Genomic DNA, 27,216 nt, shown 5'->3' with positions numbered 1-27,216 from the left:
CCCTCTAAAGATAAATAAATAAAATCTTTTAAAAAAGAAGTTTTAAGTAAAAAAAAAAAAAGAATGTGAGATCATTGCCCTGACCCCAGGGCTCAGTTGCTCAGGCCTCCTCCCTCAAAGCGGAGGTCCCAGGTGGATTCCAGCGCGTCCCTGTCAGGGAACCACACACCTGGATTTCCCAGCTTGCTAACCGGCCCCCCCCCCCGCCCGTGGGTGCATGAGAGGCAACCGATAGATGTTTCCTCTCCCTCTTGCTCCCTCCCTTCCTCTCTCTCTAAGAATAAATAAATAAAATCTTTAAAAAAAAGATTGTAAAATGGTTGAAACCAAACTCCAGTGCGGGGGCTTGCCAGGGCCATGCCCCCGCCTCCCGTTCTGCTATTGGAGCTGCTTTTCTTGTAAATTATTTTTCTAAATATTTTATTTATTTTTAAAATCTTTTACTTATTTATCTTTAGAGGGGAAGGGAGAGAAATATCAATGAATGGTTGCCTCTCGTGCGACAACTGCTGGGACCTGGCCTGCAACCCAGGCATGTGTCCTGACTGGGAATCGAACCGCAATCATTTGGTAAATTACTTTTTTTAAAAAAATATTTTATTTATTTATTGAGAGAGAGGAAGGGAAGGAGAAAGAGTGGGAGAGAAACATCAATGTATGGTTGCCTCTCACACATCCCCTGCTGGGAACTGGCCTGCAACCCAGGCATATGCCCTGACTGGGAATCGAACCTCGATACCCTGGTTCGCAGGCCCGCGCTCAATCCACTGAGCTATGCCAGCCAGGAGCCAGTCAGGGCTGGTAAATTACTTTTAAATACCCTCTAACCTCTTCAGATAGGAAACCAGGGAATCCACATGTGGATCTAAAGCAGCTCTTAATCTGGAAATGGGGTCCAACGGCCGCTGGCCTGCAGACGTTTGGCCATATTGCCAGAGGAGACACTCAGGCAAAGGACCCACTAGTGCCACGAGGGGTCCCTGTCACCTGGGATCCCTGCCAGCCGGGGGTCCCTGCCACGAAGGGTTACTGCCTACAAGCGCGGCTCCGCAGGAATCCAGTCGTCCCGACACTCGCGCCCCTCCCGGGTCCTAAGCCCACCGGCTGAAGCTGGCCGCTTGCGTCCCCCATCCGTCCCACCCCTACGGGCTCAGAGAGGCCCGCGCGCACTGACCAGGACAGCGGAACGGACTGGCGCAAACCCCGGCCACGAGGCCACCCAGCCCCGCCCTAAGTTCAAGGAGGAAACCGCCCATCTTGTCTTGCCACTGATTGGCTGGACCAGAGGAAGGCCGGCGGTGATTGGTCGTGTCCGGTGCCTCTTGGCACGCACGCCGTAACCGCGCCTTCTTCCCCAACTAGGCCGGTGGGCGGACATGATTGGTGCAGACGTGTCGCCCCACCTACACACCCGGCCGCCCGCCCCGCAACGTCACTACCCGGCGTGCCGCGCGGCGCTTCTCCTCCGCCCGCTAATGTTTTGGCCGACTCAAGATGGCGGTACAGGAGTCGGCTGCTCAGCTTTCCATGACCCTGAAGGTGCAGGAGTACCCCACCCTTAAGGTGGGTCTGCGGGTGGGGCGACCACACCTGGCTAGTGCCGGCGGGATGCGGGGGGCGGGCAGCAGCCTGGGGCGCCTGGCGGTGTCGGGGGGCTGGGCTCCCCGGGTCTGTGGGGTCTGCGGGTGGGGGTCGAGGAGTGCGGGTCTGAGGTCCGGGGAGGTCGGGCTTCCGGGGACGGCGGAGTCTGGGGCCTGCGAATCTGCGGAGTGTGCAGGGTCCGGCTTCCGGGGGCGTGGGGGTCTGTGGGGCGGGGTCCATGACTGCGAAGTCTGAGGGACCGGGCTTCCCGGGGCGGCGGGGTCTGGGGCTTGGGGGTCAGCGCGTCCGGCCCAGCGGGTGTGGCGAGGTGTGGGGAGTGGCCGTGGCTGCTCTGCCCGGCCTGCAAGGGCTTCGTGGCAGGGCGGGGAGCGCGTCGGCCCGGCGCCGGCCTCGCCCTCCGTGGCCGGAGTGTGGCCCCTGCGTCTCAAGCAGACTGCATTGCCCCTCTGGTAGTCCTGGCGGGGCGGGGCGGGGCAGGCTGGTGACCAGGCCGAGGTGGGTTCGCGGGCGCCCAGCCTGAGGGCCCAACGATGGGTGGCCAGCTGCCCTCCCGAAGCTCCGTGTCAGGTGTGTGGCTCCCAGTCACTAATTAGGGAAGTTGTGAGCAAAGGAGAACCCCGATGGCCAAATGGTAGCCCATTTTGCGGTGTGTCACCAAACCTGAAATACAGCCCTTGCCACTTGGATACCGGTTGGGTGACCTTGGATGGTCACTTAGCCAAGTCGCATTCCATTAGGGTGAAATTGGTGTTTCCAGTAGAAGGGCCTGTACTTGCTGCTTACTGGATTGGTAAAGGATTTGATGGTGATTGACTAGCCTGAAGCACTTGGGAGTAAATGCCTTCAAAGGTCAAGGTCACAATATTCCAGGGACAGCTGTGGCTGGACAGTAGTGGTCTGGATTCTTTCCCTGGGGCCCTCGTGGGGACCAGTGGTGGTGGGTGCAGTGTGGCCTGGATGCTGTTGAGTCCTGCCCCCTGTTCACCACTTGCTGGCAGACCTCCAGCAGGAGGTGTTTGCTCCTGCCCGGCGTAGGTGCTGTGAGCTCCATGCCACCCGAGTGTGACCGCAACCTATTAGAAGATATGCGTCTGAAGCCAGGCTGCCCTGCTGCGCAGCAGTGGGTGTCCTGCTCTCCAACACAGGAGGGGCCCTGGAGCAGGCGCCTGTTCTAGGGACCTCTTTGGAGCAGTGCTGATCGGTGTATGGCTCACAGGCCTGGGTACCACGCTGCCTGAGGCCCCTCATTAAGTGGGGGCACTGTTAGGTCCTGTCCTGGGTCTCACTCAGTCCACCATCAGGTTGTCACCTGAGCTGACAGACATGGGCCGAAGGCCGGAACTGGTGGGTCCTCGTTTTTGGTCCTGGCTGGTGAGCATGAGACACCCGGATAGGACAGGGTTTCTCCGCCCAGCCCCCCTCCTCTGTCCTTTCATCACCATGTGGTGGCCGGAGTTCCACTAGTTAAGTAGCCTTTGATCAGAGTGGTTGTGGCCCCGTCCGGCTGGCTCAGTGGCTTTAGGGTCACCCCTGTGCGCCAAGGTTGTGGGTTCAGCCCCTGGTCAGGGCACACACAGGAAACAGGCCACAAACGTGCGAATAAGTGGAGCAACAGACCCGTGTTTCTCTCTTTTCTCTTTCTCTCGCTCTCCGAAGTCAGTAAGTAGAAATTAAAAAGAAATAAATATAAAGTTATTTCAAGTGAGTTTGCCATGTTTTTAAAAAACTTCTACTTCTTTTTTAGAATGATTTTAAAAGCCGAATGTTTGCATCCAGAGAAGCCATTTCCACCCCGCGTTGCCACGGGCTGGTCAGGTTCCATTGAGTCACCCTGCTGTTGTCGACACACGGCACTGCTGAGTTCACGTTTTCCCCAGAAGCTCTTGAACCGACTCCCCGTGGACAGCGAGGCGGCCCCGGGAAACCAGGGTCCTCAGCTCGGGCGGGTTTGTCAGCACAAGTGCAGCAGATGGGGGACGGCTGGTGGCTCGGCAGCCGGGCCTCACTGTGTTGTCTGGGGCCCCAGGGTGGGGGCACAGTGTAGAGTCGGTAAAGAAGGGGCCAGGGACACAGGCTAGGTCCCTGGACAGCGTTTTTGTGCTGCTCTGGTCTCTGGGCGTGTGTCCTGCAGGGTGACGGGACAGGCACGTACTGGACCAAGTGCAGAGATGTGACTGGAGTCCCTCGTGTGGGCAGCCTCGGTGGGTGGTCACGGCTGCGGGGCCTGGTGCTCCCGGTGCCTGGAGAAGCAGGATAAGAGAGGAGCCTCAGTGACGCGCGCCGCTGTCCCTGCTCTGGCACAGGCACCGCGTCCTCGCCGGTGCCGAGCCTGCAGCGGGTGGGTGGCACGGGCCCGTCCACCGCTGTGGATGTGGGGGCCCAGTGACTCTTTGCCGTGGGGGTGTGCGCTGCAGGGCGTTGCACAGCACCCCCCGGCCTCTGCCCACCAGACGGCAGCAGTGTGGCCTCAGAACTTCTCCAGACCTCGCCTGCTGTCCCTGAGGGCAGAGTCGCCGCAGTGAGAATCACGGCCGGATCTGGCCTCGTGGAAGCCATGTTTATGTTGCTGCCAGGGGCCGTGGGAAGGCGGCCTGGCTGTGTCCTTCCCTGGGGGGGGCTCGGGCGTCAGGTGTAGGGCACGCCCCTCAGGCCTCCATGGATGAAGGGGAGAAATGTGGATGCCTAGCCCACCACCTTGAACTTTGTTTTTAATAGTATTCTGATTACAAAAGTAAGTTATGTTTATTCTCCAAATTCTGCTAATTACCCCATTGATATTTTGGTGCATTCCTATTCTTTCAAGTAACTGAAGTCTTGATAGTGCTTAGATACATCCTTTATCACCCCCACACCAGGTAGTCTGCGTGGCGAGGAGGGGGAGCCTGGCCTTGGTCATCCAGCCACCTGGCTCTGGGCCCACCTCCCAGCGGTTTTCTCCTCACAGGAGGCAGGCTGGGGCGAGCAGGGTGTTGCTGCTGACGGTCATCTACAGGAATTTTAAATTGTGTGCTGTTAATCTGGTGACAGTCTTTCAACCAAGTAGTGCTCTGTAGTTTCAAAGCCTGGGTTTGTACTTGTCACAGAACATCTGGGGACAGTTACACGCCTGAAACTAACTTTCGGGGTGGTTTTCCAAACTTGGCCTTGGCTGGATTGGGGACACACGACCTGGAGTTTGCGAAGCGCTGGTAATCGTGAGGTGGGGACGTCAGAAACACGGTGCTGGGATCTGGTCCTGGGTGTGCCACGTCCTGGCAGTGGGCACGGGTGGTGGCTTATCTTCCTCCTACTTCAGGGTGTGTGACTTGCGGGGTCAGGGGTGTCTCCGGAGGGGGTGTCCTGCACGCACACCACTGCCTGCTCCGGCCCACGGCGCTCGAGTCGCAACGTCCTTCATCCCCCGGGCTCCCGCCTGTCGGGCCTTCACAGCGCGGTGCTCCTGCCCGCAGGCCTGCCAGACCACCGGGTCTGAGTGCGGGGCGGATGCCTCCTTCTCCGAAGAGCTGGGCCTGCACAGGCCCCCTTTGTCGGGTATTTGGCTGCACGGGCAGGGCCCTCGGTGGCGTGTCCTCTGCTGGGGCGTGTCTGCCCTGCGTGTGCTTGGGCCTTCCCCCGTAGTGCAGACCGGGTTGAGGGAGGAATCCCGCTTGCTGCCTGTGATTGTGGTTGAAGTATTGCTTTCAAACAAATGCCAAGTGTCAGAAACCTTGGTGGCCAGGATGAAGTCAAGGCGAGTGTGAGACGGCAGGAGGCCGGGGACCTGAGGAGTGGCGTCTGTGGGCAGCCTTGGAGTTGTGTGTGGGGAGAACCTTGTAGGCCGTATCGAAGTTTCGGCAGACCCCAGCCCCGCTGATGTGACTCAGGACGTTCCCGAAGCCACCCAGAGGCTGGGCTCCCAACAGGCTCCACAGCGGCCGGGCAGCTGGGACAGGAGGCCAGCGAGGGAGACAGTGGCCTCAGAGCAAATGGTGGCCAGTACCCCCGACCTGGGTGGGAGCAGGACGGCAGAGCCAGCGCTGCCCGTGGGCTCTGGGGGAGCGCTGTGCGGGGGCTGGGGTGAGCGCAAGGGCGCCGTGGGCCTGTTGGGTGCTTTGGCTGTGACCATGCGTTTCAGAGTCGTGCCCAGAGAGCGTCGTTTTGAAAACTTTCCGAGAAGGGTCGCCTGCCGTTGGAACGACTGCATAATGGGGCTGAGAACAAGTCTTCCTGGGCAGCGGAGGCTGCGGCTGTGCAGCCTGAAGTGGCTCTCAGAGCACTGGTGGGCTGGGCCAGTGTCCTCACTGCCCCTTGTGCTCCCAGAGGTCGCCTCGCCTGGCCCCTCACACGGCTGGGCCCTGCTCTGCCCACCCCCACGGTCACTGGTGCTTGGACCCCAGCCCTCCTTGCTGCAGCTCCAGCACTTTCTGCTCTCTGCTGCCTCAGTTTCCCCCTCAAGTGGCTTTGATGGCCGCATCCTCCCGCTGCTGCTGGCCCTCCCTCTGCCCTCCACCCCTGTCTCTGGGAGCTTCTGGTCTTTCTGGGTTAGAGAACCAGCGTTGTTAGCTTGGCCTCCAGGTCCTGGAGAGGGATCCAGGTGGCTTGGCTTCCTGTATCCCCTTCCATCCCCCCCCCCCCCCCCCCCCCCCCCGCAGTCGTGGGACACGCCAGCGTGGTGGATCCTCAGAGCTTGTGTGCTTGCTTGCTTTGCCCAGAATGCCCCCCCGCCCCCCCGAGAGTGCAGGGGGCATTTCCCTCCCCTGCTCTGGCCTTGGGGAGGGCAGAGAAGTGATTTTTAAGTTAAAAATTAGACTACTGCCATTTTGGCGACTTTGTCCAAAGCAGTCAGAACTAACACAGAAGTAAGTGCACGTGCTAGACAGGATGAGACATGACGTGTTACGTGTGCCCAGAACGCACGGCCCACTTGCTGGGAACGGACAGTGAGGAGCGGCCCAGCGCTCTGTGGGGGCTCAGAGCCCACCCCTCTCTGTACCCGGCAGCCACTGCGGCTGGACGCCACCAGCAGGACTGCGAGCCACAGGCGGCCCTGGCCCAGCTGAGGCGAAGGGGGCGTGTTTCTGTTGGAAGAGCGGTCGCAGCTGTTTGGGCACCGCCCACCTTCCTGCGCTAGCTCAGGTGCTTCCTGTTCCTCATCAGGAAGCGCCGTGATTCGGACCCTGCCTGACACCCGAGTGGCCTCGAAGTGCCGAGGTAACGACCTTGGTGCAAGCCGGCTGGTGGCCGTGTAAAGTGAGGGAGTAGCTGTGCTCTGTTGCATGTGTGGGCCGCCGTGGGTGCCCACCGTGTGCGTGTGCCCTGTTTGGTCCGTGAGCCTTCCCAGGCGATGGGCGCTGGACCGTGCGGAAGGCGGCCGGGCCTCCCATGCGCCGGCAGAGCTGGCTCCGTGCAGCATGCGCACCGGCTGACTTGGGAGGCGCCACCCCTCCTCCTCCCCTGCTGCTGCCCTTCCCACGGAGGCCAGTGGGAGGACGAGGTTTCCACAGGAGCCACCGGGTTGCGACGGGGAGGTCGCGTGAGCCGGGAGAGGACTGGGGGGGAGCTGGCCGCCTCGGGCTGTTGGTGACACCACCCATGAAGGTGACCAGAAATGTGTCATTTTTCAAGGAGCCTATTAAAACGGGGGAGGGGGGTTTGAACCACTCCCGTTAGAGGTGAGCCTCCCTCGGGGCGTGCGTTGTGCCGGGAGAGGCCTGGAGCAGGGCAGCAGGAAGCCCCCGTGGCTGGGAGTCGGCCCCCCCCCCCGCAGAGCTCGAGGCACTGCTGCAGGCCGAGGTGGGCCGGGCCCAGGACCGCTGTGAACGTGGCCCGGCACCAGGTCGTAAATTTACTTACGACGTTTCAAAATGTTTTTGTTTTTGTTAGTGTTTGTGTATTTAGCGTGTGGCCCAAGACAACTTTTATTCCAGTGCGCCCTGGAGATGCTGAAAGGTTGGGCACCTGTGCTTGATGTGTTGGCTTTGTGGCAAATATTGAGAAACCTTTTCAAAGGTTTCTTAATTGTGAAAGATAAAAATCTTCATGCTGTTGGGAAAATACTTCCTTCCTATGCTGGTGAAAGTGACTGAAAACAACGATGACGAGTGAAAATGCATCTTTTTGTCAGCAAACACTGTCAGCTGTGGTCTCAGCTGTGACCACAGGAAGGGTTGCTTTGGGAGCCCCCAAAGGCAGCGAAGCGCTGTGGGGACCACTGTGGGGACCGCCTCGGCCCCCTGGCCGAAGGAAGCTGGGCATCTTCAAAGCGGCAGCTGCCCGGTTACGAAGGGGAAACCCAGTCAGTCCAAGCCAGGCAGACTTGAGCCTCTGGGTTACCAGGTAAGGTAGAGCCAACATTTAGAAGCAAGTAACAAACTTTAAAAGTCCTATGAACCAGAAAGAGCTGAGTTCGGATTAACGAAGAAGACTGAAGGCCACTCTTCCTGTGGAGTGTCGGACACAGGTGCACACGGAGGATGTGTGGAAGGAAAAATGCGTTGGGCGAATCTCATAAAACCTCTGTTCTATAGGGTAGAAAGTGATGATGAGTGGATAGGCCTGTAACACTTACAGAGATTCCCAAAAGAACCGCGCAGAGAAAAGCCCCAGACCAGGCTTCATTGGTGAGTTCTGTTATTTGCTGAAAGAAGAATTGATGTGGGTCCTTGACAGACTCTTCCCCCCAGAAAAAAAAAATAGAAATGGACATTTCCCAGCTCCTGCCTCGAGGTCAGTATTTCCCTGATGCCAGAGCCAGACAAATCTGAGGGGAGCGGCAGCCCACATTCCATGTGAGTGAATATAGGTGCCAAGACGAACAGCGAGGTGAAACAAGCCCAGACAGCGCGTGGAAGAGGTGTGCACCGGGGCCGCTTGCACCGCAGCGCGAGGCCCCGCACTCGCAGTGGGGCAGCCCTTCCTCGCCCTGGTGGGGGCTGTCTGCGGAAGCCCACGGCCGGCACCAGGCTCCCGCTGAGGCCGGGCACATGGCAAAGGTCTCGTTCTTCGCTGCTGTCCAGCGCTGTACTGAGGGTCTAATCAGGGCGGTTAAGCAGGGAAAAGCCGGAGGAGGCGTTTTGACCGAGGGAAGAGGCGGCCCTGGCTGCTGTGGCTCTGGGTTGGTGCTGGCCAGCAGACTGGAGCCGGTTTGATTTCTGGTCAGGGCACAGCCCGGGTTGCAGGCCAGGGCCCTAGTGGGGAGCGTGTGAGAGGCAGGCGATCAGTGCGCATCTCTCACATCAAGTTTCTCACCGTCTTTCCCTCCCTCCCGTCCTATTTCTAACAATAAGTAAATAAAATCCTTAAGAAAGAAAGGGAAGGGCAGAGTGTTTGCAGATGAAATGCTCTTGGATGTGGGAAATTCTAAGGAGAGTGCACACGTCCCTATTAGAACTAATAAGCAGAAGATAAGCTCCATACATCAGATAAGTTGTATTTCTGTACCTGAGAAATGAAACTCAGAAAGGAAATCAAGAAAACGATTTTGTTTACAGTAGCCCAGGAATAATGAGGTACGTAGGGGTCGAGACTTCCTGTTAACAATGCTTCCCAAACTGATCTACGGATTCAGCATAATCCATATGAAAATTGTAGCTGGCTCTTTCCCGGAGATTGATAAGCCACTCCTGAGATTCTCATGGAAACGCACGGGACCCGAATACAGCAGTGACACGAGTCAGCCCAAGCTGCTGGAGAGGACCAGGGACTGATGGTCGCAGTTCTGGCGGCTGGCAGTTCAGGGTCGGAACGCAGTGAGGTGATGCCTCTTCTGAGGGCAGGGCCGGCTTGGTGGGAAGTGAGAGCCCTCAGGCCCCTGTGCCGGGTGCTGATCCGGTGCCTGAGGCCACTCCCTTGTGACTCAGTCACCGCCCGAGGCCCAGTCACATCGGGGCTGGGATGTCAGCATGAGCTGGGGGCTTGCCTCCTTCCTGTCTCTGGTTGTGACTGCTTTGGGGACGCTGTGGGGCTCCCACAGGCATGCCTCTTCTGCCTGCCTGCCCTCCCGCCACGGCCTGCAGCAGGGTGGCCTGTGGTTCAAGGCTGAGGGACACCCCCGTGTTCGGCCGCCCACCTTCACCCTCATCCGCAGCTGGACACGTGGGCTGCCCTACGTGCTGTGGTGCGCACGGGGTGCAGATGCCTCTCTGAGATGCTGTCAGTCTCTGGGATACGGGCCCCGCCAGCAAGCCAGGTTTGAACTTCCTCGTGGGTGTCTTCAGTACGTACAGTTGGCCCTTTGTGCCCTGGGTGTCCACTCGGAAACAGGCTTCCTCTCTGAGGTTGGGAATCCACATGCGTGGAGGGCAGACTCAAGTGTGTGCAAATTTTCAACTGTGCTGGGGTTGGTGCCCCGAACCCGCTCCCTCTCAAGGGTCCACCTGCAGTGCCCCCGGCGGAGGGGTTTGCCTCCGCCCGTCAGTGAGGGCCCCTCCTCTTTCCACCGCAGCGGCCAAGTCTGCATTCTCAGCTCAGGGCCCAGGGCGTAGGGTCCTGTGTCCCTCTGGCCCTCGTTCCTGGGTGTGGACTGGGCTGTCTTCGTGGTGTGAGCTGGGGCCTCCCCGTCCCTGAAGGCTGCAGGTGCCGCTGCGCCCGCACGTCTGTCTGAGGCCTGTGCCTGCTGCCTCCTCCGGCCGTTTGGGGCTGCGACACCGTCCTGTGTGTGTTGGGTGCCGACCATGGGAGTGGGGCGGTGGCACACACTTCTCTGCCCGGCTGCCTCTTCCCTGTGGGCGGCTCCCTCCACTTCTTGGAGCTTTGAAGTTGGGTGTGGTCCTCCTTGTCTGCTTCTGATTTTGTTGCCTGTGCTTCTAGGGATAGGCTTTCATTTACTTTATTAAGAAAACTTTTGCAGTCTGTTATCTTTCTAGTTGTGTTGCCCTTGTTTATTTTCAGGCCAAGTCTTGTTCCCATTTAGACTAACCGCGTCTTTGACCGGCTTCTTTCCTCACTGTTGGTTGTCGTGTCCCCTGCTCTGCGCCGACCTGAGCGTCTGGTTCCACTGAGGCCTTTCTCTGAGCTGGTTTTCCTTCCAGAAGGTCTGTCCCTGAGCTCGGTGTGGTTCCGAGTCCTCGGCATTTCTGGAATTCCGCTCCCTCCTTTGGGAACAGCCTTTCCGGAAGGAGGAGCCTGGGCAGGCGCTGTTGGTGGCAGCACAGCAGCAGGGTGGGTCGGGGAAAGACGGGGAGGCGGCGGCCCCACGGCTGGGCTCAGCCCGCCCTGTGCACGGGAGCACAGCACCCCAGGAGCCCCTCCGGGGCAGAGGGTGCTGGTCACACCCCCGACCGTGGACCGTGACCTCGAGCCCAGGACATTCCTCAGGTCCTGGGCTCGAGCCAGACTAGTAGGAACTGGATGGAGCTGTGGCATAGGACGCGGCTTGGAAGCTCAGTCCTGGGGAGCAGGCTGAGGGCGCAGGCCCTGGGGTTGGGGGCTTGTGAGCTCTTGCCTGGGAGGGGTAGTGGCAGGTAGTGCGGGTCCCGGCCAGTTGGGGTGAGTCTCATGGAGGTGTAGGGGGCACTCAGGTGACGGAGTGTTTGCCGCCCTGGAAGTGTAGACGGTGCCGCCGCACCCCAGGGTGGGCACCGGGTCCAGATTGGTTTCTTTCATTAAAAGGTAAAGAAGCCCTGGCCGGGTGGCTTTTTATCATTCCTACCAGTCGGCTGGAGAGACACCCTGTAGACCAAAAGGCCGTAGATTCGGTCCCCGGTCGGGGTACAACCCAGGTAGCAGGGCTGCTCCCGCGTTGGGACGCGCACCCTAGGCGACTGATGGGTGCTTCTCTCTCGAATTGATAGGTTTCTCTCTCTCGTTTTCTGCCTCCCTCTCTCTCCTTCCTTCTCCCTCTAAAATCGATAAAGATGTCCTCTGGTGAGGATTTAAAAAAACCACTAAAAAGTTAAGCTTTGTCTTAAAATACAAGTTTGGGGGGCTGATGATACCAGCCCCGCTGCCGTGTGGAGAAAAGTGGGACTGGACGCCGCGCCTGGCATCTGCCCGGTGTGAGGTCGGCTCTGTGGGTTCGGGGACAGTGTGTCTGCACTCACTGTGGTCTCTGTTCAGGAGCACGAGTGGCCGGCGTCCGTGCTGTCCTCTGCGGGCCCCAGGCGGCTGTGGAGGAGGCGTGTGTGTCAGGGAGCCGGACCCCAGGGGGCGCCGTGCCAGGTCTGCCACCCCTCAGCCTCTTCTCACTCCACCAGGTGCCCTACGAGACGCTGAACAAGCGCTTCCGAGCGGCCCAGAAGAACATCGACCGTGAGACGAGCCACGTCACCATGGTGGTGGCCGAGCTGGAGAAGACCTTGAGCAGCTGCCCTGCCGTGGACTCTGTGGTCAGCCTGCTGGACGGCGTGGTGGAGAAGCTCAGTGTCCTCAAGAGGAAGGTCGGTGCTGGCCCCCAGGGGGTCCGGAGGGAGGATCGCCATCGCCCGCGGGCGCTGGGACCTGGGATGGGCTGGGGGCCGGGGGGCTGGGGGGCAGGGCTGACGAGGGCTGTGCCAGGCCGCCGTCCCATCCGGCCGCCTGCTCTCCACGGCCCCAGGTATCTCCAGCCCTGGGCCTCTTCCCCTGGGCCCGGCCCACCTGGGGCGTGGGGCGGTAGCAGATTGAGGAGCTGTTCTAGGGTTTCATCTCGAAGCAGCGTGCAGGGTTTCTTCTTTCTGGGGACGGTAGATGGGGCGTCTGCACCAGTGTACTCACTGAAAACAACCAAAAGTGTCGTCTCTTACTTATTTATTTTTCAGCGTCCTTAGTTGGGACGTGTGTGTTGGTCTTAGAACTTCAGTCGGTCGCCTCCCACTCACGCCCTGACTGGGGATGGGACCCACAGTGCCGGTGCACAGGACGGTGCCGCGGTCCCCAGAGCCACAGGCCAGGGCAGAAGTAGGAGTCTGGCGTGCCTCTCTGAGCGTTTTAAAGAGCTGCTGAGAAGACGGGAGTCACCAGGGAGGCAGGGGCCAGAGAGTAGTCAGAGTAGGGCGTGCCAGCCATGCCTGGCTCATGGGAGCCTTGCCAGGGACCCCGCTGCACTGCCCCTCAGGGGAGGGCCCCCCACGGACGCCCTGACGAAGCCCTGCAGCCCTGCAGGCTGGTGGGAGTGGGCCCAGCTGGGGGCCCTCCTGGCACCAGGCAGGGAATGCAGTTCTGGGGCATGTACCCGATGACCGCGCAAGGGCCCAGGTGTGCAGGACACTGTGACGCTGCACAGGAAGCGCTGCGGCCAGGTCCGCAGACTCAGAGAGAGGTTGTCAGAGACCGTAGTGCATGCTATGCTTGCGGAATAAACCCGAGCTGACAAATACACACAGAGAACAGAAAGCATGGAAGTGATTCCGTTTAGAAAGAACCGGGTAAAACTTCAAGAAGTGAAAAACTCAAATGCTTGCTTATCATGGACATTTTAACTCTTTGCACGAGACGGCTGCAGTGAGAATCGGTGTCTGGAAGGCAGGCCTGAGGGAGTGTGCAGAGTGGCACCGGGCGAAGGGCTGGAGATCCAGCAGGGTCGGGGCTGCGTGTGTTTGCCAGGGGGGGGAGGGGGCAGGGACGGTGCAGGGAGCAGGGTCAGTCCACGGCCGGAACAGGGTGAACAGGGACGAACCCACACAGGCTTTTCACACAAAAACCATCAAGTCAGCCTGAGAAAAAAACCACCTCTGAAGAGCAGCAAGACAGCCCAACAGCTGACTTGGTGCCAGCAGCTGGAAGCTAGAGTCGGCGGGGTGGGGGGCTGTGGGGGAAGCCAGGCCGCAGGTGGGCCCGTTGACATGTGTGTCCAGCCTCAGGCCACCCACCCTGCCCCGGTCGGTGGCAGTGGCTGAGCCGCAGAGGCGTGTGGGACGATGCCGTCTGTCTGTGCTGTTACTGAACAGAACTCACCTCAACGGGGAAAGGACTGTAGCGGGTAGAAGATCAGCTTATAGCAACAATGGGTTACTTACTTACCTGGCTCAGCTGGCTCAGCCGGTCGGAGTGCATCGGGGGTCCATCCTGGTCGGGGGTGCACCCGGTCAGGGCGCTCCCCTCGGCCGCGGGGTCGTCCCGTGTGGACCCGGGTGCAGGCGTGTGAGGGAGGCAGCCCAGTGGTGTCTCTCCCTCTCCGCCACCCCCGCCGTCCTCTCTTCACTCTTCCACTCTCAGAAATCAACGTCCTCAGGCGAGGACGTAAAGAGATGTAGGTGACAGTAGAAGCAGATGCAGGTGGCAGCACAGCAGCGGAGCACCTGAGCCAGCAGCTGCTGTGGACGGAGCGCAGGTCCTCAGGGTGGCAGGTGTGGCGGTGGGGAAGGCGCGGCCTGAGCTCGCTCTCCGCCCCTCTCAGGCGGTGGAGTCCATCCAGGCCGAGGACGAGAGCGCCAAGCTGTGCAAGCGGCGGATCGAGCACCTCAAGGAGCACAGCAGCGACCAGCCGGCGGCCGCCGGCCTGTGGAAGCGGAAGCGCATGGACCGCATGATGGTGGAGCACCTGCTGCGCTGCGGCTACTACAACACGGCGGTGAAGCTGGCGCGGCAGAGCGGCATCGAGGTGCGCGGGGGGGCCGGGCCCGCCGGCCCGCAGCCCCGGTCCTGGAGCTGCCCAAGGGCCCCCAGGAGCGGCGGCGCGTTCTGCTGGGGAAGAGCGCTTCCCACCCCCGTTTGCTGGGGCCCCTTCCGGGGAAGGCTGCGCCCACCCGGTTCCTGCGGCTCCGGTGGAGCCGGCGCAGAAGCAGGCGCACGCTCCCCCTCAGTCACAGCTGCCCCAGGCAGCACGTGTCCCTGCCCTCACACTGTCCCTGTCCACACTCGAGGCGATGTCTGTGACCCACGTCCGTAGAGTGAGCTTGTTCCGTGGAGAGCTGTCCTGCGCCGTGCCCGGCCCCTGGGAGACCCAGTCCTCAGGGAGCCTGCTGTCCTCTCAGACGCGCGGCTCCCACCTGGGCCTGCCTCGAGTCAGGTGCCGAGCTGGGTCCCCATGCGGGACACTGGCAGGCACCCAGAGTCCCTGGGGTTCTCTCGAGAGCAAAGGGCCTTCTGTGCTGGACGCTGCCCATGTCCAGACAGGAGAGAGGTGCCCCGAAGAAGCCCCGTCTCCCTCTCGCGGTGGGGCGCTTCCTGGCTGACTGGGCATTCTGAGCGCCTGGCTCTGCTGGGACCCGTAGGTCAGCAGTCGTGGCCCCACCCATGTGCCCTGGTCACCCTGTGTCAGACCTTTCAAGTGTAAACGAGTCCTCAGAGGGACAGGCTGCCGACGGCGAGGGGAGGGCCGGCGTGTCCACGTTGCGTGTGAAGGCGGAAGTGGGGGCGGGGCTGGGGTGCCAGGGCCCCACGCTCTGAGCGCATACTCCTTCCTTTCCCAAGGACTTGGTGAACATCGAGATGTTCCTGACGGCCAAGGAGGTGGAGGAGTCCCTGGAGAGGCGCGAGACGGCCACCTGCCTGGCCTGGTGCCACGACAACAAGTCCCGGCTGCGCAAGATGAAGGTGCGCGGCCCCCGCGGGGTGGGCGGGGCTGTGCCGCCTGCTGCTTTGGAGCCCTTCCACTCAGGGCCTTGGTTGGGTTGCTGGGTTTGGGGTGTTTTGGGTGGTACGCCCCCTTCTGCGCTAGGCTTTGGACGGGTGTTCTAAGCATGGCATTCCGAGGCAGCGAGGTGGTGACCTTGTGGAAGCGGTCGGTGGCCCTGCCGGGGCTGGAGCTCGGCCATCCTGCCTCTGCCTGTCACGGGGTGCAGGGAGCCCTGGGCGGAGGCTGGCCTTGGCCTGCCTGTCGCTGAGTTTCAGGCTGGGGTGCTCTTGAACGCGGCTCTCGGGACCCACAAGCGGCTTTGGAAAGGGCACCTAATGTAATCAGAGTCCAGCGCGCCCAGGGAGAGGTGTTTGCACCAGGGCTCGCAGAGATGCACAGCGTGTGCCGACCCTCCCGCCTCCGTCAGAAAACTCCGTCTCCTGTTTTCTGAACCGAGCGCCTCTAACCCTCCCTGGTTGAGTTTGTCACGTGCACATGGTGACCAGCCAAGGGTGACACTCTCTGCCACTCAGGGCCGCCAAAGCGAGCATGACGCGAAGCCGGGACGGAAAAGTAGAGTGGCCAGTGGCTCCCCTAAGGAAAGTGAGGATCTTGGTATGGAAACCGTTAAAGGAAAGCCAGAATTGGTACGTAACCCCCGCCCCGCCCCCCGCCCCGCCCCCCAGCCGAGCTGCCCGCCCAGCGGGAGCGGGTCGGGAGGAAACGGGCGTCCTGTCGTCACAGGCGTCTCTGCGAGCCCGTTGCCTCCCAGACCCAGGGCTGCTTGGCGAGGGCGCGCGCACTCGGGGCTCGGACGGGGCCTGGCAGCCACGTGCGGGCCGGCAGGCGAGGCGGGGCCCGCCGATGGCTGTGGAACTCGAAAGAATGTAGTCACCTGAGAGTGTGCTTGGAAGATGCCCTAATGACATAACAGCGTCCGCGCAAAACGACGGCGTGTGTGCATGCGACCTCGAGCACACAGCCCGCGGGCCGGGAGGGGAGAGGAGCCTGGGAGGGCCACGCCTGGGCCGGCGGGGTGGTGCCCGCCCGTGGACGCTGGAGGAGGAAAGAAGCTTTGAGGCTTCACGTGGTCAGAAGGCGCTTCTGAAGGAGGTGGTTGTGCCAGGGCAGCGTCCAGTGTGTTGCCTGGGGTCTCTGGGCCGGTGAGGACGTGTGCACAGTGTGACACGCGTGTGTCTGTGGAAGTCACAGGTAGTGCGGGGCGTGGTCAGCGCTCCGGGCTTTGCGGTCACCTGCGAGCGGCCTGCAGTCGGCCCTCAACTTCTGCGCCAGCGGGCTCTGGCGGCCGAGGCCGGTAGCGCCCTGTGGGTGGCGGGACCGCGAAGAGCTGAGTGCCCGTGGCGCCCCGTCGATGTGTCGCGGAGACGGGGCTCGGGGTCCGCTGTTTGGACGTGTGGCTGGCAGAGCACCGGGCTGCCGTGCCCAACAGACATGTTGGCGTCAGGGCTGTGACCTGGCTGTCCCTGCAGCCCCTCCCAGGGGCTCTGCCGCTGTTAGACAGGATGCCTGGGGGGTGGGGCGAAGGCAGGGCCCATCTGGCTGTGAGCGCCTGGGGTGTGGATGTGCGGGTACCAGGTAAGTGACCGCACCTTTGCTGCAGCGGGCAGCACGCGGTGGCAGGCACCCCGCCCTTGTCTGTGGCGAGGGGGCGAGGCACTGCTGGCTGTGGGGCTGCGTGCGGTGGGAGGCCCTGGGCCGAGGAGCAGCAGCACCTGGGGTTGGCAGGTGCCGAGTGCTGGGCGTGTGGGTGGGCTGACCCAGTGTACTGTGGGCGGTCTCCGTCCACGCCACGTGGGGCTCGGGCGTGTGTTGTGTGGAAGCCACGGGCGCTGTGTGTGGCTGGCGTGCTGAGTGCTGCCTGAAGCCACGGGGAGGAGTTGTGGCCGGCGACTGCCCGTGGAGGCAGCGTGGTTTCCATCTCTGGGCGCAGTGCCTCCTCCCGTGCCCCCGGCCGTGTCGGGTCAGCACCAGTAGGCCCAAGGTCACTGCCACCCCAGAGTGCACCTGTGGGTGGCGCGCAGTGTTCTTCAACCTCCTGTACTGGTGCCTGCCAGACACACGGGCCTTGGCGGTGACCGCCTGCCGGCTCTACCCAGGCTGGGCCAGCCGCCGCCCGGGGCCTTTGGACTGGCTGTCCTCAGTGTCTGCACCGTCCTCCCCCGTGTCCGTGTGCCCCCACCTGCTGGCCTCTCCTCCCTCCAGGTGCCAGGAGCTGGGCCTCAGCGCAGGATGGGCCTGCCTCCCCCTGCAGCCCCTGTTCTGGTGGGGCCGACTGGAGGTCAGGGCAGGTGGGACTTAGACCGTGTGACTCTGAGGCCAATGGAGGCGAGGTCCCCACGGGGCTGGTGGCTGAGGAGGAGGTGCAGATAGGAGAAAGACTCGGTGCGGGGGGGACGGGCCACGGCCACCTGCTTTCCTCAAGCTGTTGTGCCCCACACACTGAATCGCTGGTGATGCCTGGCTGTTTCTCACCCAAGGTCGCCCACGGGCCACCCAGCTGTCCCCCAGGGCCTAGTCCTGTGGGTGGTAGTGCTGCTAGGCTACGTTTCACCAGGACCCAAGAGCTAATGGGCCTCGGACTGCAGCCCAGGTTGGGGTCAGGCGGCCCCGGAGGTTCCGAGCCTCCTCCGCAGGTGCTGCCTGCACAGCGTCAGGCCCGTCCGTGGGGCTGGCTGGGGTCGTGGCCGCGTGGGGCTGCCCTCTGAGCCTGCATCTCGTCTCTGCCCTCAGAGCTGCCTGGAGTTCAGCCTGAGGATCCAGGAGTTCATCGAGCTCGTCCGGCAGAACAAGAGGCTGGACGCTGTGAGGTGCGCAGCGGGTGGGCCTTCCGTTCTGGACGGGGTGCTGGGACTGAGTCCCCCCAGTCCGGAGTCCTAGGCTGTTCTGACCGCTGGGCCCTGGGAGGGGGCCGTGAGGTCTCTCTTTCATCATGGGAAGTGCCACGGCTCTCATCTCGGTGTCCCCACGTGCTGGGTCCTCTGCTGGGCTCCAGTGTTCGTAGGCCAGTCCTCCGCTGCGGGTATTGGAGGGAGCGGTGAAGGCATGCAGTTTGTCCCCGGGCCTCCTGGGCCAGTCCTTGGGGCAGGCCTGGCGGTCCAGGTGGAAGGATGGGGACACGGCACGGGCTCTCCCCCAGAGGGTGGACCGAGGCACCTGTGAGGGCAGGGTTCCTCGGTGACAGGGGTGCCTTTGGGAAAGGGGTGGGCATGCAGGCCCCGGAGCCAAGCGCCCCATAGCCCAGTGGCTCTGCTGTGTCCCTGGGGTCTCCTGGGGTCAGGGTGGGCAGTCACCGCGGGCTGGGAGAGCTGCGCTCCCTAGTCCCTGGGGGCCGGGCGCACATGGGGTGTCGGTGTGGAGTGCTGGGCCTGGTGCAGCTCAGTGTCCTTGGCCCCGTCCTCTGGGAGCGCTGTTAACTCCACTTCCAAGTGTCTGGGTGGGGGTCTAGCCCCTGGGAGCTGGGCTCCCAGCAGACCCTGTGCAGGTCACTGAGTGTAGAATGAACTCAGATTCTTAAAGATGAAAACGCAAACTTAGAAGAACTGAAACGCTGTTTTCTAGGCACGCCAGGAAGCACTTCAGTCAGGCTGAAGGGAGCCAGCTGGACGAGGTCCGCCAGGTCATGGGCATGCTGGCCTTCCCACCCGACACGCACATATCCCCCTACAAGGTAACCTGTGGGTCAGAAGAACTCTGTGTGAGCCCGGGGAGCACGGCACCTCTGCCTGGCCATTGCCGGGGCCTCCCAGACTGTGGCTGTCTTTGGAGTGCCTGCCCTGCACTCGGGGACCATGGCCGGCTGTGTGGGGCCACCTTCTGTGAAGTCTGAGGGCAGCCCCCCCGACCTGCTGATGCTTGAATGGCCCCAGGGGCCCCCCTCCTCTCGTCCCGGAAGACATTCTGCCCGACAGCCAAGCCGGTGGCCTGCCTGCCTTCCTTCCTTCGCTCCTGCCTCTGCCCACCGTGCAGTGCTGGTCGCGCTCGCTCTTCCCCTTGGCGGGGCTGCTGGGCTGCATCCTCCGAGTTCCCTCCCTCGTCCTGACGCTCCGCTTCCTGTCCACGCACAGTCCCCACCCCCAGTCATTTCTCTGCTGCCGCACTTCACTGTGAAGCCTCGGGGAGTGGCTGCACTTCCGGCTCCTAAAGGGCTCTCTCCAGTGCCTGTGAGCGCCATGGGGCTCTGTGCTGTCCCTCCAGTTTCCAGTGACTGGTCGCTCGTCCCGACTCTCCCACCGCTGGCCTCTCCCGTCCACATTTGCACAGTGCCCTGCAGACCGAGTTCCCCTTCCCTCGAGCCCTCCCTGCCCCTGCTGTCCCATGCCCAGGCTGCTGCCCGGTGTGCGCCTGTGTCCAGCAGAGCCCTCCACACGCACGTCCTCCGTCACTCTAGCTGTTCTCACTCACACCAGGCTTGTGAGCAGCAGGACACACGTTATTACCCTCCCAGAGGCTGGGGCTGGGGGGTGGGTGGGGACGTGTGGTCGCTGTACCTCAGGGAGATCAGGGAGGCCCGGGGCTCCACCCCCTGGCTAGAGTGCCTCCCAAAGGCCCGCCTCCCTCAGCTCCTGTGGGGTGAGGGTTCACCCTGGGACCCCAGGAGCCCACGAGTACAGGGTGGGACCAGCCTTGCCGTCTGGACTTGGAAGCAGCGCCACCCAGGGCGTCCCCTGCAGCCACCTGTCCTGGACGGCCTGGTCCCACCCCAGCCCCTGTCCACTGAGCCCCTGAGGGCAGTGGACAGCGTGTGGCTACACGTGGTGTGGCCTCAGCTGTTCCAGGGGTGGTTTGTGACTAGTGGGAGAAAGGCTGAGCCTCTGGCTCAGGGTGGGGTGTTGCCCCAGGAGCCTCGAGAATGTCTTCACAGGCAGGGGCCACCTCCACCCCCTTGAGGGCAGCGGGCCCCGGGGCCAGTCTGCCCTTTTGTTTGGAGCTGAGTCTTCTGCCTGCCTGGGGTCCCCAGCCAACAGCCCTTTCCACCCACGAGCCCGGAGGCAGTGGCCTGTGCGCCACCCCGGCCTCTCTCTGCCTTCCAGGACCTGCTGGACCCAGCCCGGTGGCGCATGCTGATCCAGCAGTTCCGGTATGACAACTACCGGCTGCACCAGCTGGGGAACAACTCCGTGTTCACGCTCACCCTGCAGGCCGGCCTCTCGGCCATAAAGACTCCGTATCCTTCTGGGCTCACACTGCCACCTGCCCACCCCCACGGAAAGCAGCTGGAGCGGGAACTGCTCCGAGTGGCTTTCCCACGGGCTCCCGAGAACCCTGCAGAGCAGCAGCTACTCTGTGTCCAGAGAGCTGATGTTCTGATCCAGCGTTTCTGGGTCTCTCTTGAGTGTCCTGTGGGGTCCCCTCTAGGACCCCGTCAGGGCTTTGTGTCTCTTACTTGTCACTGACCCTGGGCAGACCTTGCCTGTGATGGGAGGGGTCTGCCTCCAAGCCCGTGTTGAGCACTCTTGAGAGGAAGAGCTGGTTCGTAACTCACTGCCTTCTGGGTGCCCCTGAGGAGGTCCCAGCGCACGTGGCTTTTGCCTGTCCTGTGGTGGGCGTGGGCACACAGGGTTGCCGGAGTGTGCTTGTCCTCCGCGCTTTCGTGCTGGGAGGGGCCTGGCTGAGAGGCTCTGGCCACTGGTTTAGCTCAAGCCTCAGGCTGCTGGACACTGGCTTCTTTGCCTTGGAAGAGAAACTGCTTGTTTTCTGCTTGGTGCTTCTCAGCAGGGAGTGGTCTCCATGCCCTGTGGCCCTGTGACCCTTCCTTAACCCGAGGCACAGGCAGTGCTACAAGGAGGACGGCAGCTCCAAGAGCCCCGACTGCCCCGTGTGCAGCCGCTCCCTGAATAGGCTGGCGCAGCCCCTGCCCATGGCCCACTGCGCCAATTCCCGCCTGGTCTGCAAGATCTCGGGCGACGTGATGAATGAGAACAACCCGCCCATGATGCTGCCCAACGGCTACGTGTATGGCTACAATGTGAGCCAGGGGGCGGGGCGGGGCGCCCCGATGGCTGTGCCTGCAGGGAGTGCAGTGCCTTGGGCAGAGTGGGGTGGTTGGTCCTAATGCCGCCCTGTCTCATTTTCTAGTCTCTGCTTTCTATCCGTCAAGACGACAAGGTCGTGTGCCCGAGAACCAAAGAGGTCTTCCACTTCTCACAAGCCGAGAAGGTGTACATCATGTAGGCCCGCGCCCGCGCCCGCGCCTGCCTGCCGCGGTGTTTCTGTTTCTTGCGACCAAAGATCCGTGAGCAGCGCAGACACTTGGGAGGAGAGGATGGAAGTGTGAACAGGCTTGTGCTTGGAAGCCATGTTGCAACCATAGGGTTTTGTGATGCGAGCCAGCTAGCTGACGCTTCAGGAAGGATTTGACATGGAGGGAAACTTGGGAGCGTTTTAGAAACGGCTCCTCCCTGTGACTGGTGGGGGCCCTGGGGCACAGGCGTGTCCTGTCTGGGGGCTGGGAGCGGTGGTAGCCAGGCTGGGTCAGCTGCTGTCACCTGCCCAGGCCCCCAGGGGACCCACAGAGTAAGTCTGCCAGTTCTGCAGGGTCCTGTCACTCGGCCTCAAACGCTGCCAGTCACGGACGAGCAGCACCACTGAGTGACTGCAAGGACTTGGGGTCGAGGGGCTGCTGTAGCCAACACCGCCGTCTGTAGAGGTTTGTATTTAGTGCTCAGTTTTGCATGTGGATGTTGCTTAGCTAATAAACTGTATATGTAAAACATGTTAATAAAAGGGTTTTCTATTTCTCCTTTTCGTGTGAGGAGGAAGCTACTGTGCATTCTGACACCTCAGTGTCTGCTGTCCCACCAGTGGTCCTAGTGCAGGGGGCAGGGCCCCTTCAGGGTCATCTGGAGACCATGTCCCCTGCTGAGCAGTGCACCCTTTCAAGTGCTAGGCTACCACCCCCTCCCCACTGCAGGCAAGGTCTCCTTGGACCCAGGCTCCTGCTGAGAGGGTGCTGGGCAGGGACTGGGTGCCCGGCCATGCACTACCCGGCCTGCCCCCGCCAGCATGCACCAGGGACCTGCGGGGCTGCAGGGTGAGGCTGTGCGGAGGCTCAGGTAGGGCTCCCCTGGTGGAGGAACGCTGCCCTTTGCATCAGTCCCCAGGAGCTACCCAGCTTTGACAAATTCCTTCTTATTCGTGTATCTTCTGTTGCTGTTGCCTAAGAGGGGGCTCAGTCACAGCTGGAGACCACACGCCTGGCTACTGCAGGACCCTGGGGCTTTGGGGAAGTTAGTCCTGTACCCCACCCTGCCAGGCACAGTGTGGGCCCCTGCAAAGCTGCGGGTGGTCTCCACAGCCCTCCCCAGCCCCCAGCTTCTCTTCCGGGGCTGTGCCTCCTGCTCATTGGCAGCTTCCTTGCCCCGCCCACAGGAGGTGTTGCCGTCCTCTCTGCTCAAACCTTGCCGGATACCCCACCACATCCCAGGGGCTACAGCCTGGGCTGTCGCCACCCCGTCTGGGGCAGCACAGCGCAGCAGCACCTGGCCATTGCTGTGTTGAGAATGGACTTGGGCACAAAGGCCCCGGTGGTGGCCCTGGCCTCCTGTGCAGCGTGCATGTCCTTGGGGCTGCTGGTCAGACTGGGGCAGCAGGGCTGCTGGGGGCAAGCCTGTCTGGTGGCCACATGGAGCCCCTCCCTGGCCTGTCCTTTGCTTACCTTCTTACCAAAGTAAATGGCAGTTGCACAGGTCTGTGGCCCCCAGACCGGTCCAGCCCAAGAGCCCAGGGCCTGCCTTCTTGTCATGCCCACAGGGATGGGCCATTGTCACAGTGGTTCGGCCAGTTATCGGACCTTGTGAACACAAAGTGGCAGTGTGACTCCTGACGGGCCCGGTGGCCAGAGCCCATCCTCTGCACTGCTGGGTAGTTCCTACTGGACGAGAGCACAGTGGCCCTGCCCGCGGCAGGTGGTGGGCACGGCTTCCACACTCATCTGCAGGGACACTGGACACAGCTGGCCGGGGCGAGGTGCCGGGCCCCCACCCAGGTGTGGGAGGCTCCTGTGACACACGCTCACTAGCCGGGCACCTGCCCGCCGGGCACCCGCTCACTGGGGGCTTTAACTGCGGTAAAGACGCGCATGCCCGCACAGGCCTTAAACAGTATGGTGAGTGCTGAAGAATGTAACCCCTGAGCCCAGCTACAGCCTTCCCAGACCTCTAAAAGTGTCGCCGTGACGACTCCTGACCAGCCACACGCCACCCTGGCCAGCGATGACTGGTCAGTCCCTGTCCAAAAACTCTGCCCTGCTGGGCGCCAACACATCTCACTTGGCAAGCCCAGGGGCCATTCCACGTGTCTGGCTGTCCACGCCTCGCTGAGGAGTGACTGTCCCACAGCCAACCACTCACTACCCATCCAGTCTCTTTGTCATGGGCGTCTGCTCTGTGCCCAAGTCTTGCGTGCAGTGGGCACCGCAGGGCATCTCTCTGGGCTCTCGCCTGGTGGGCCCTCCCTGGCAGAGAGACAACGGAGCCACACTGTCACTGTCCGTTCACCCGCAGGAGGCCTGTGTTCCTCCCTCCAGAGTGGCAGCTGCGCGGGAGGCCCCTGGGCCGCACCGTCTGCCCGTTTTAGCAGACTACCAACCTCCTTGGTCTGTGGGAATCTTGAGGTATTCCGGGTACAGGTCTGCTGTCGGATGTTCCCACACTCTGCGGACCGTTCATTTGACGGGCAGAGATTTGCATTTCGGTCAAGTTTATTGGTAATTTTTTCATGCCTGTCTGTGCTCTGAGACGTGCGTGCCCCTGAAGGCCACAGCACTCTCTTCGTCTCCTGGGAGGGTTAGGCTTTGCTTTTATGTTTCAGTCTGCGGGGGGTCGCAGGCTCCCTCGTGTGTGGGGCGGAGTCGCATTCGCTGAAGGGGTCTCACTGACCAGACCCCGGCTGGACCTCTTGGGTCTGTTGCTCGGTTGCTCTGTTCTGTGCTAGTGCCAAGCGCTGGATGGCACTACACGCCCCGCACCAGCTCCCCAGGACTCTTGCTGCTGCAGCTCTGAGATCAGTCTTGAATGGGGAGCCTGAGTCTTTTGGGGGACACTTACTTTCTACTTTTTCAAAGTTATTTTGGCTTTTCTAGTTCCCTTGCATTTCCACATAAATGTTAGAATTGGCTTGTAAAAGTCTAAAGACCTTTCCTTGGCTCTGGAGGCCAGAAGTCCAAGATTGAGGCGCCAGCAGCTGGTCCCTGGCAAGGCCCCTCCTCTTCTCGTACGGACAGCAGTCCTGCGGGAGCAGGGCTCTGTCTACCCTTAGGACCTCACTTCACCACAACTGCCTCCAAACAGTCAGCAGGGGTCAGGCTCACGGCTGAGTCCCTTACGGACAGTCTTGTGCAGCCCTGACCGGTGTGGCTCGGTTGGCTGGTCGTCGCCCTGCAGGTAGCCAGTTGACTCCTGGTCAGAGCATGTGCTGGAGCTGTGGGTTCAGTTCCCAGTTGGGGTGTGTACAAGAGGCATGATTGATGTCTACCTGTATTTCCCCTCCCTAAAAAACAACTCTGAACGGCTCCAAGTGCCCCAATCCACGGACACGGGACCTCCCCACACTGCCACCCACGCTCCAGTGTCGGGGCACACACTTTCTTACCTCCAGGCATGTTGTGATTTTTAAGGCTGTCACAAACGAGATTTTTTTTTTTAAAGATTTTATTTATTTATCTTCAGAGGGGAAGGGAAGGAGAGAGGGAGAGAAACATCAATGTATGGTTGCCTTTTGTGCATCTCCTGCTGGGAACTGGCCTGCAGGGAACAGGTCTGCAACCCAGGCATGTGCCCTGACTGGGAATCGAACCGCGATTGTCTGGTTCGCAGGCCCGCGCTCAATCCACTGAGCTACACCAGCCAGGGACAAACCAGCCAGAGATTTTTAAGTGGATACTGTGCTCTTGCATGGTAAGCTGTGTAACTGATTTTGTACATTGACCATATCCTGTGACTTCACTAAACTCACTTGTCTGTCTGGTGGCGTCTTGGTAAGAGTTAAAGCATCCCGGACAAACCCTGCAGGGCCCCTGCTCCCGTCTACACCCTTTCTCATTCCTACCACCCGCCGCCCCGCACTGCCCACATGCCCGGTGTGAGGAGGGTAACCGCCGAGGCCGCCTGGTCTCCAGTGTCCAGCAGACCATGTTCAGGCAGGTTTTTGGACCTGTGCTTCATCAGGGTGTGAACATCCACTTCTCACGTTCTGTTACCGAGGATGGACGCCGAAAACTGTCAGATGTGCTTCCCTGCACCTGCATCAGTCCTCGTGCTGGTGGCCTGGCCCACCAGCCCTTGTGTTCTCAGGCAGCTCAGGGTGGCCCGTTGCGTGCAGCCCACGTCCAGAGGAGCAGGGCTCTGCGGGTAAGCCATCTGTGGCACGCCCTGACGTCCCCCAACCTGGGACCTCTGTCGCTTCTCTTCCTATTGATTAGTCCAGCCAGGGGCTCATCGGTTTTAAAGGTGATTTCAAAGAACTGCGTTTGGAGCCAGGAAGGCCCTGTGTGTAGTGTGAAGGTTTCATGGTCTCAGGGATGGGAGCCAGTGCAGGGGCAAAGGGGTTGTGGGATCTGACCTTAGGCTTGAGGGGTGACTGGAGGATGGAGAACAGACTGCAAGTACAAGGGCTGAAATGGGACCCACTGGGGGGCGGCGCCTGGGACCTGCGGGTGGCAGCAGGGTGGTGGAAGGGGCTCCCATCGTGAGCATGTTGGGAGTGGGGCTGGCAGGTTTCAGAATGGACTGGACGTGGGCTGGGAGGGAGAGGCAGAGGGGAGGTTGTTCAGGCGTGTGCACAGGAAACAGCCACACGAACACAGGGGGCAATGAGGTGGATGCCAGTGCAGTGGACAGAGACCGTGAGGAACGGGCGACCACACGGCTCTTTCCAGGGACTCTGATGCAGGAGAGGAACCAGAGGCAACAGGTTGGAGAGTGAAGACGAACAGAAGGGTCTCATCAGGGGTAGAGTGCAAAGCTGCTGCTGAAGCAACTGCAGCCCTGGGACGGGCACAGGGGCACTCACCGGCTTCTCCTGTCGAATGACAGCCTTTTCAAGGTGTAACTCACACCGTGAAACCCACCCTTTCCAAACATACACTGTGTGTTTCAGTACTGTGACTGGGTGGTACGGCCATGCCTCTTGCTGCAGATCAGCCCACAAAGGGCCCTGTGCCCAGCAGCGGGTGCTCACCCCGCCCTCCTGCCCCCACGTGCCCTTGTCCACATCCGTGTCTGCGAACTTGTCTTTCTGGACGTTTCACACAAGTGCAGCCATGACACCTGGCCTCTTGTCTGGCTTCTCTCATTTGTCGTGATGTTTTTAGGCTGAAGGAGACACATTGTGTTGTTCACCTGTTGACAGACATTTGGGTGTTTCCACCTCTGGCCACTCAGGACAGTGCTGCTGTGGACGTGCATGTCCACACGTCCATGTGGCCTCCAACCTTGGTGCTTTCGTCCCATTCCGCTGCTGCCCCAGGAAACTTCCAGTCTGCAGCTTCCAGTCTGCAGCCAGGCAGATGAGGAGGGGCCCCAGGCACTGGGCACAGATAGGGGGAGTTCCTGTGGAAAGGCAGAGGCAAGACCTGGAGGGGTGCCACTGTGGTGGGTGACAAGGTGGCCCAGGACAAAACACAAGGGGAAGGCAGAAGGGAGACTCCAGGTGAAGGTGAGGAGTCCGTCTTGTCCTGAGGACCCCTTGGGCCCCACAGAGATGGGTGCAGGGGCCTGGTGTGCTCTCCGCACTGTGTGAGGGTGACCCCAGAGAACCTCAGAGGATGCAGCCCTAGAGAGCAGGTAGGTGATGGCCAGGCTGGGCTGCCTGGGGAACACCTGGGTGCACAGGCCCAATGCAGCTGGACCACAGGTCTGGGCCTGGGAACGTATTATCTGGGCGCCTTGGTTCCCAGGCTGCACTGAGAGCAACACAAATTCAGGGATGTGCTCACATCCACACACCCACTCAGCCTCCCAGGACAGAAGTGGGAGACTGGGGGTGGGCACACCCTGACATGCGCATGGGTTAGGGGCTTCCTGGGGCAAGATGAGGCCAGGGAGAGTCGAGGGGTGCGGAGGGAGGCCCACATACAGAGGTAGATCCCCGAGGGGTTGTGGCCCTGGATGCCCCAAGATGCGTGGCCCGGCAGCGGTACTTGA

General features: G+C 61.3%; 1 protein-coding gene across 4 annotated transcripts; it reads left to right on the top strand.

Annotated features, from left to right (window-relative positions):
* The first annotated feature begins 1,451 nt into the window (after window positions 1–1,451).
* On the top strand, window positions 1,452–21,813 carry MAEA (macrophage erythroblast attacher, E3 ubiquitin ligase). Of its 4 annotated transcripts, none has more exons than XM_037126865.2 (10): window positions 1,452–1,563; window positions 11,775–11,957; window positions 13,895–14,098; window positions 14,911–15,033; window positions 15,589–15,702; window positions 17,807–17,883; window positions 18,635–18,743; window positions 20,107–20,240; window positions 20,846–21,028; window positions 21,152–21,813. In XM_037126865.2, the coding sequence occupies exons 1-10, from the start codon at window positions 1,495–1,497 to the stop codon at window positions 21,348–21,350; spliced, it is 1,395 nt and encodes a 464-aa protein (XP_036982760.2). In that variant the 5' UTR covers window positions 1,452–1,494; the 3' UTR covers window positions 21,351–21,813. The 4 variants fall into 4 exon arrangements, with proteins under 4 accessions (XP_036982760.2, XP_036982761.2, XP_036982762.2 ...); XM_037126866.2 differs by having other exon boundaries at window positions 1,453–1,563; window positions 20,846–21,041; window positions 21,152–21,340; XM_037126867.2 differs by lacking the exon at window positions 15,589–15,702 and having other exon boundaries at window positions 1,453–1,563.
* The last annotated feature ends 5,403 nt before the right edge of the window (window positions 21,814–27,216 follow it).

This window comes from Artibeus jamaicensis, unplaced genomic scaffold, assembly GCF_021234435.1.
Source record: "Artibeus jamaicensis isolate MK-2021 breed Jamaican fruit bat unplaced genomic scaffold, CSHL_Jam_final contig_76, whole genome shotgun sequence".
Lineage (NCBI taxonomy): Eukaryota > Metazoa > Chordata > Mammalia > Chiroptera > Phyllostomidae > Artibeus > Artibeus jamaicensis.
The sequence above is the reverse complement of the archived record's forward strand: the minus strand, read 5'-3'. Positions and strand labels throughout refer to the sequence as shown.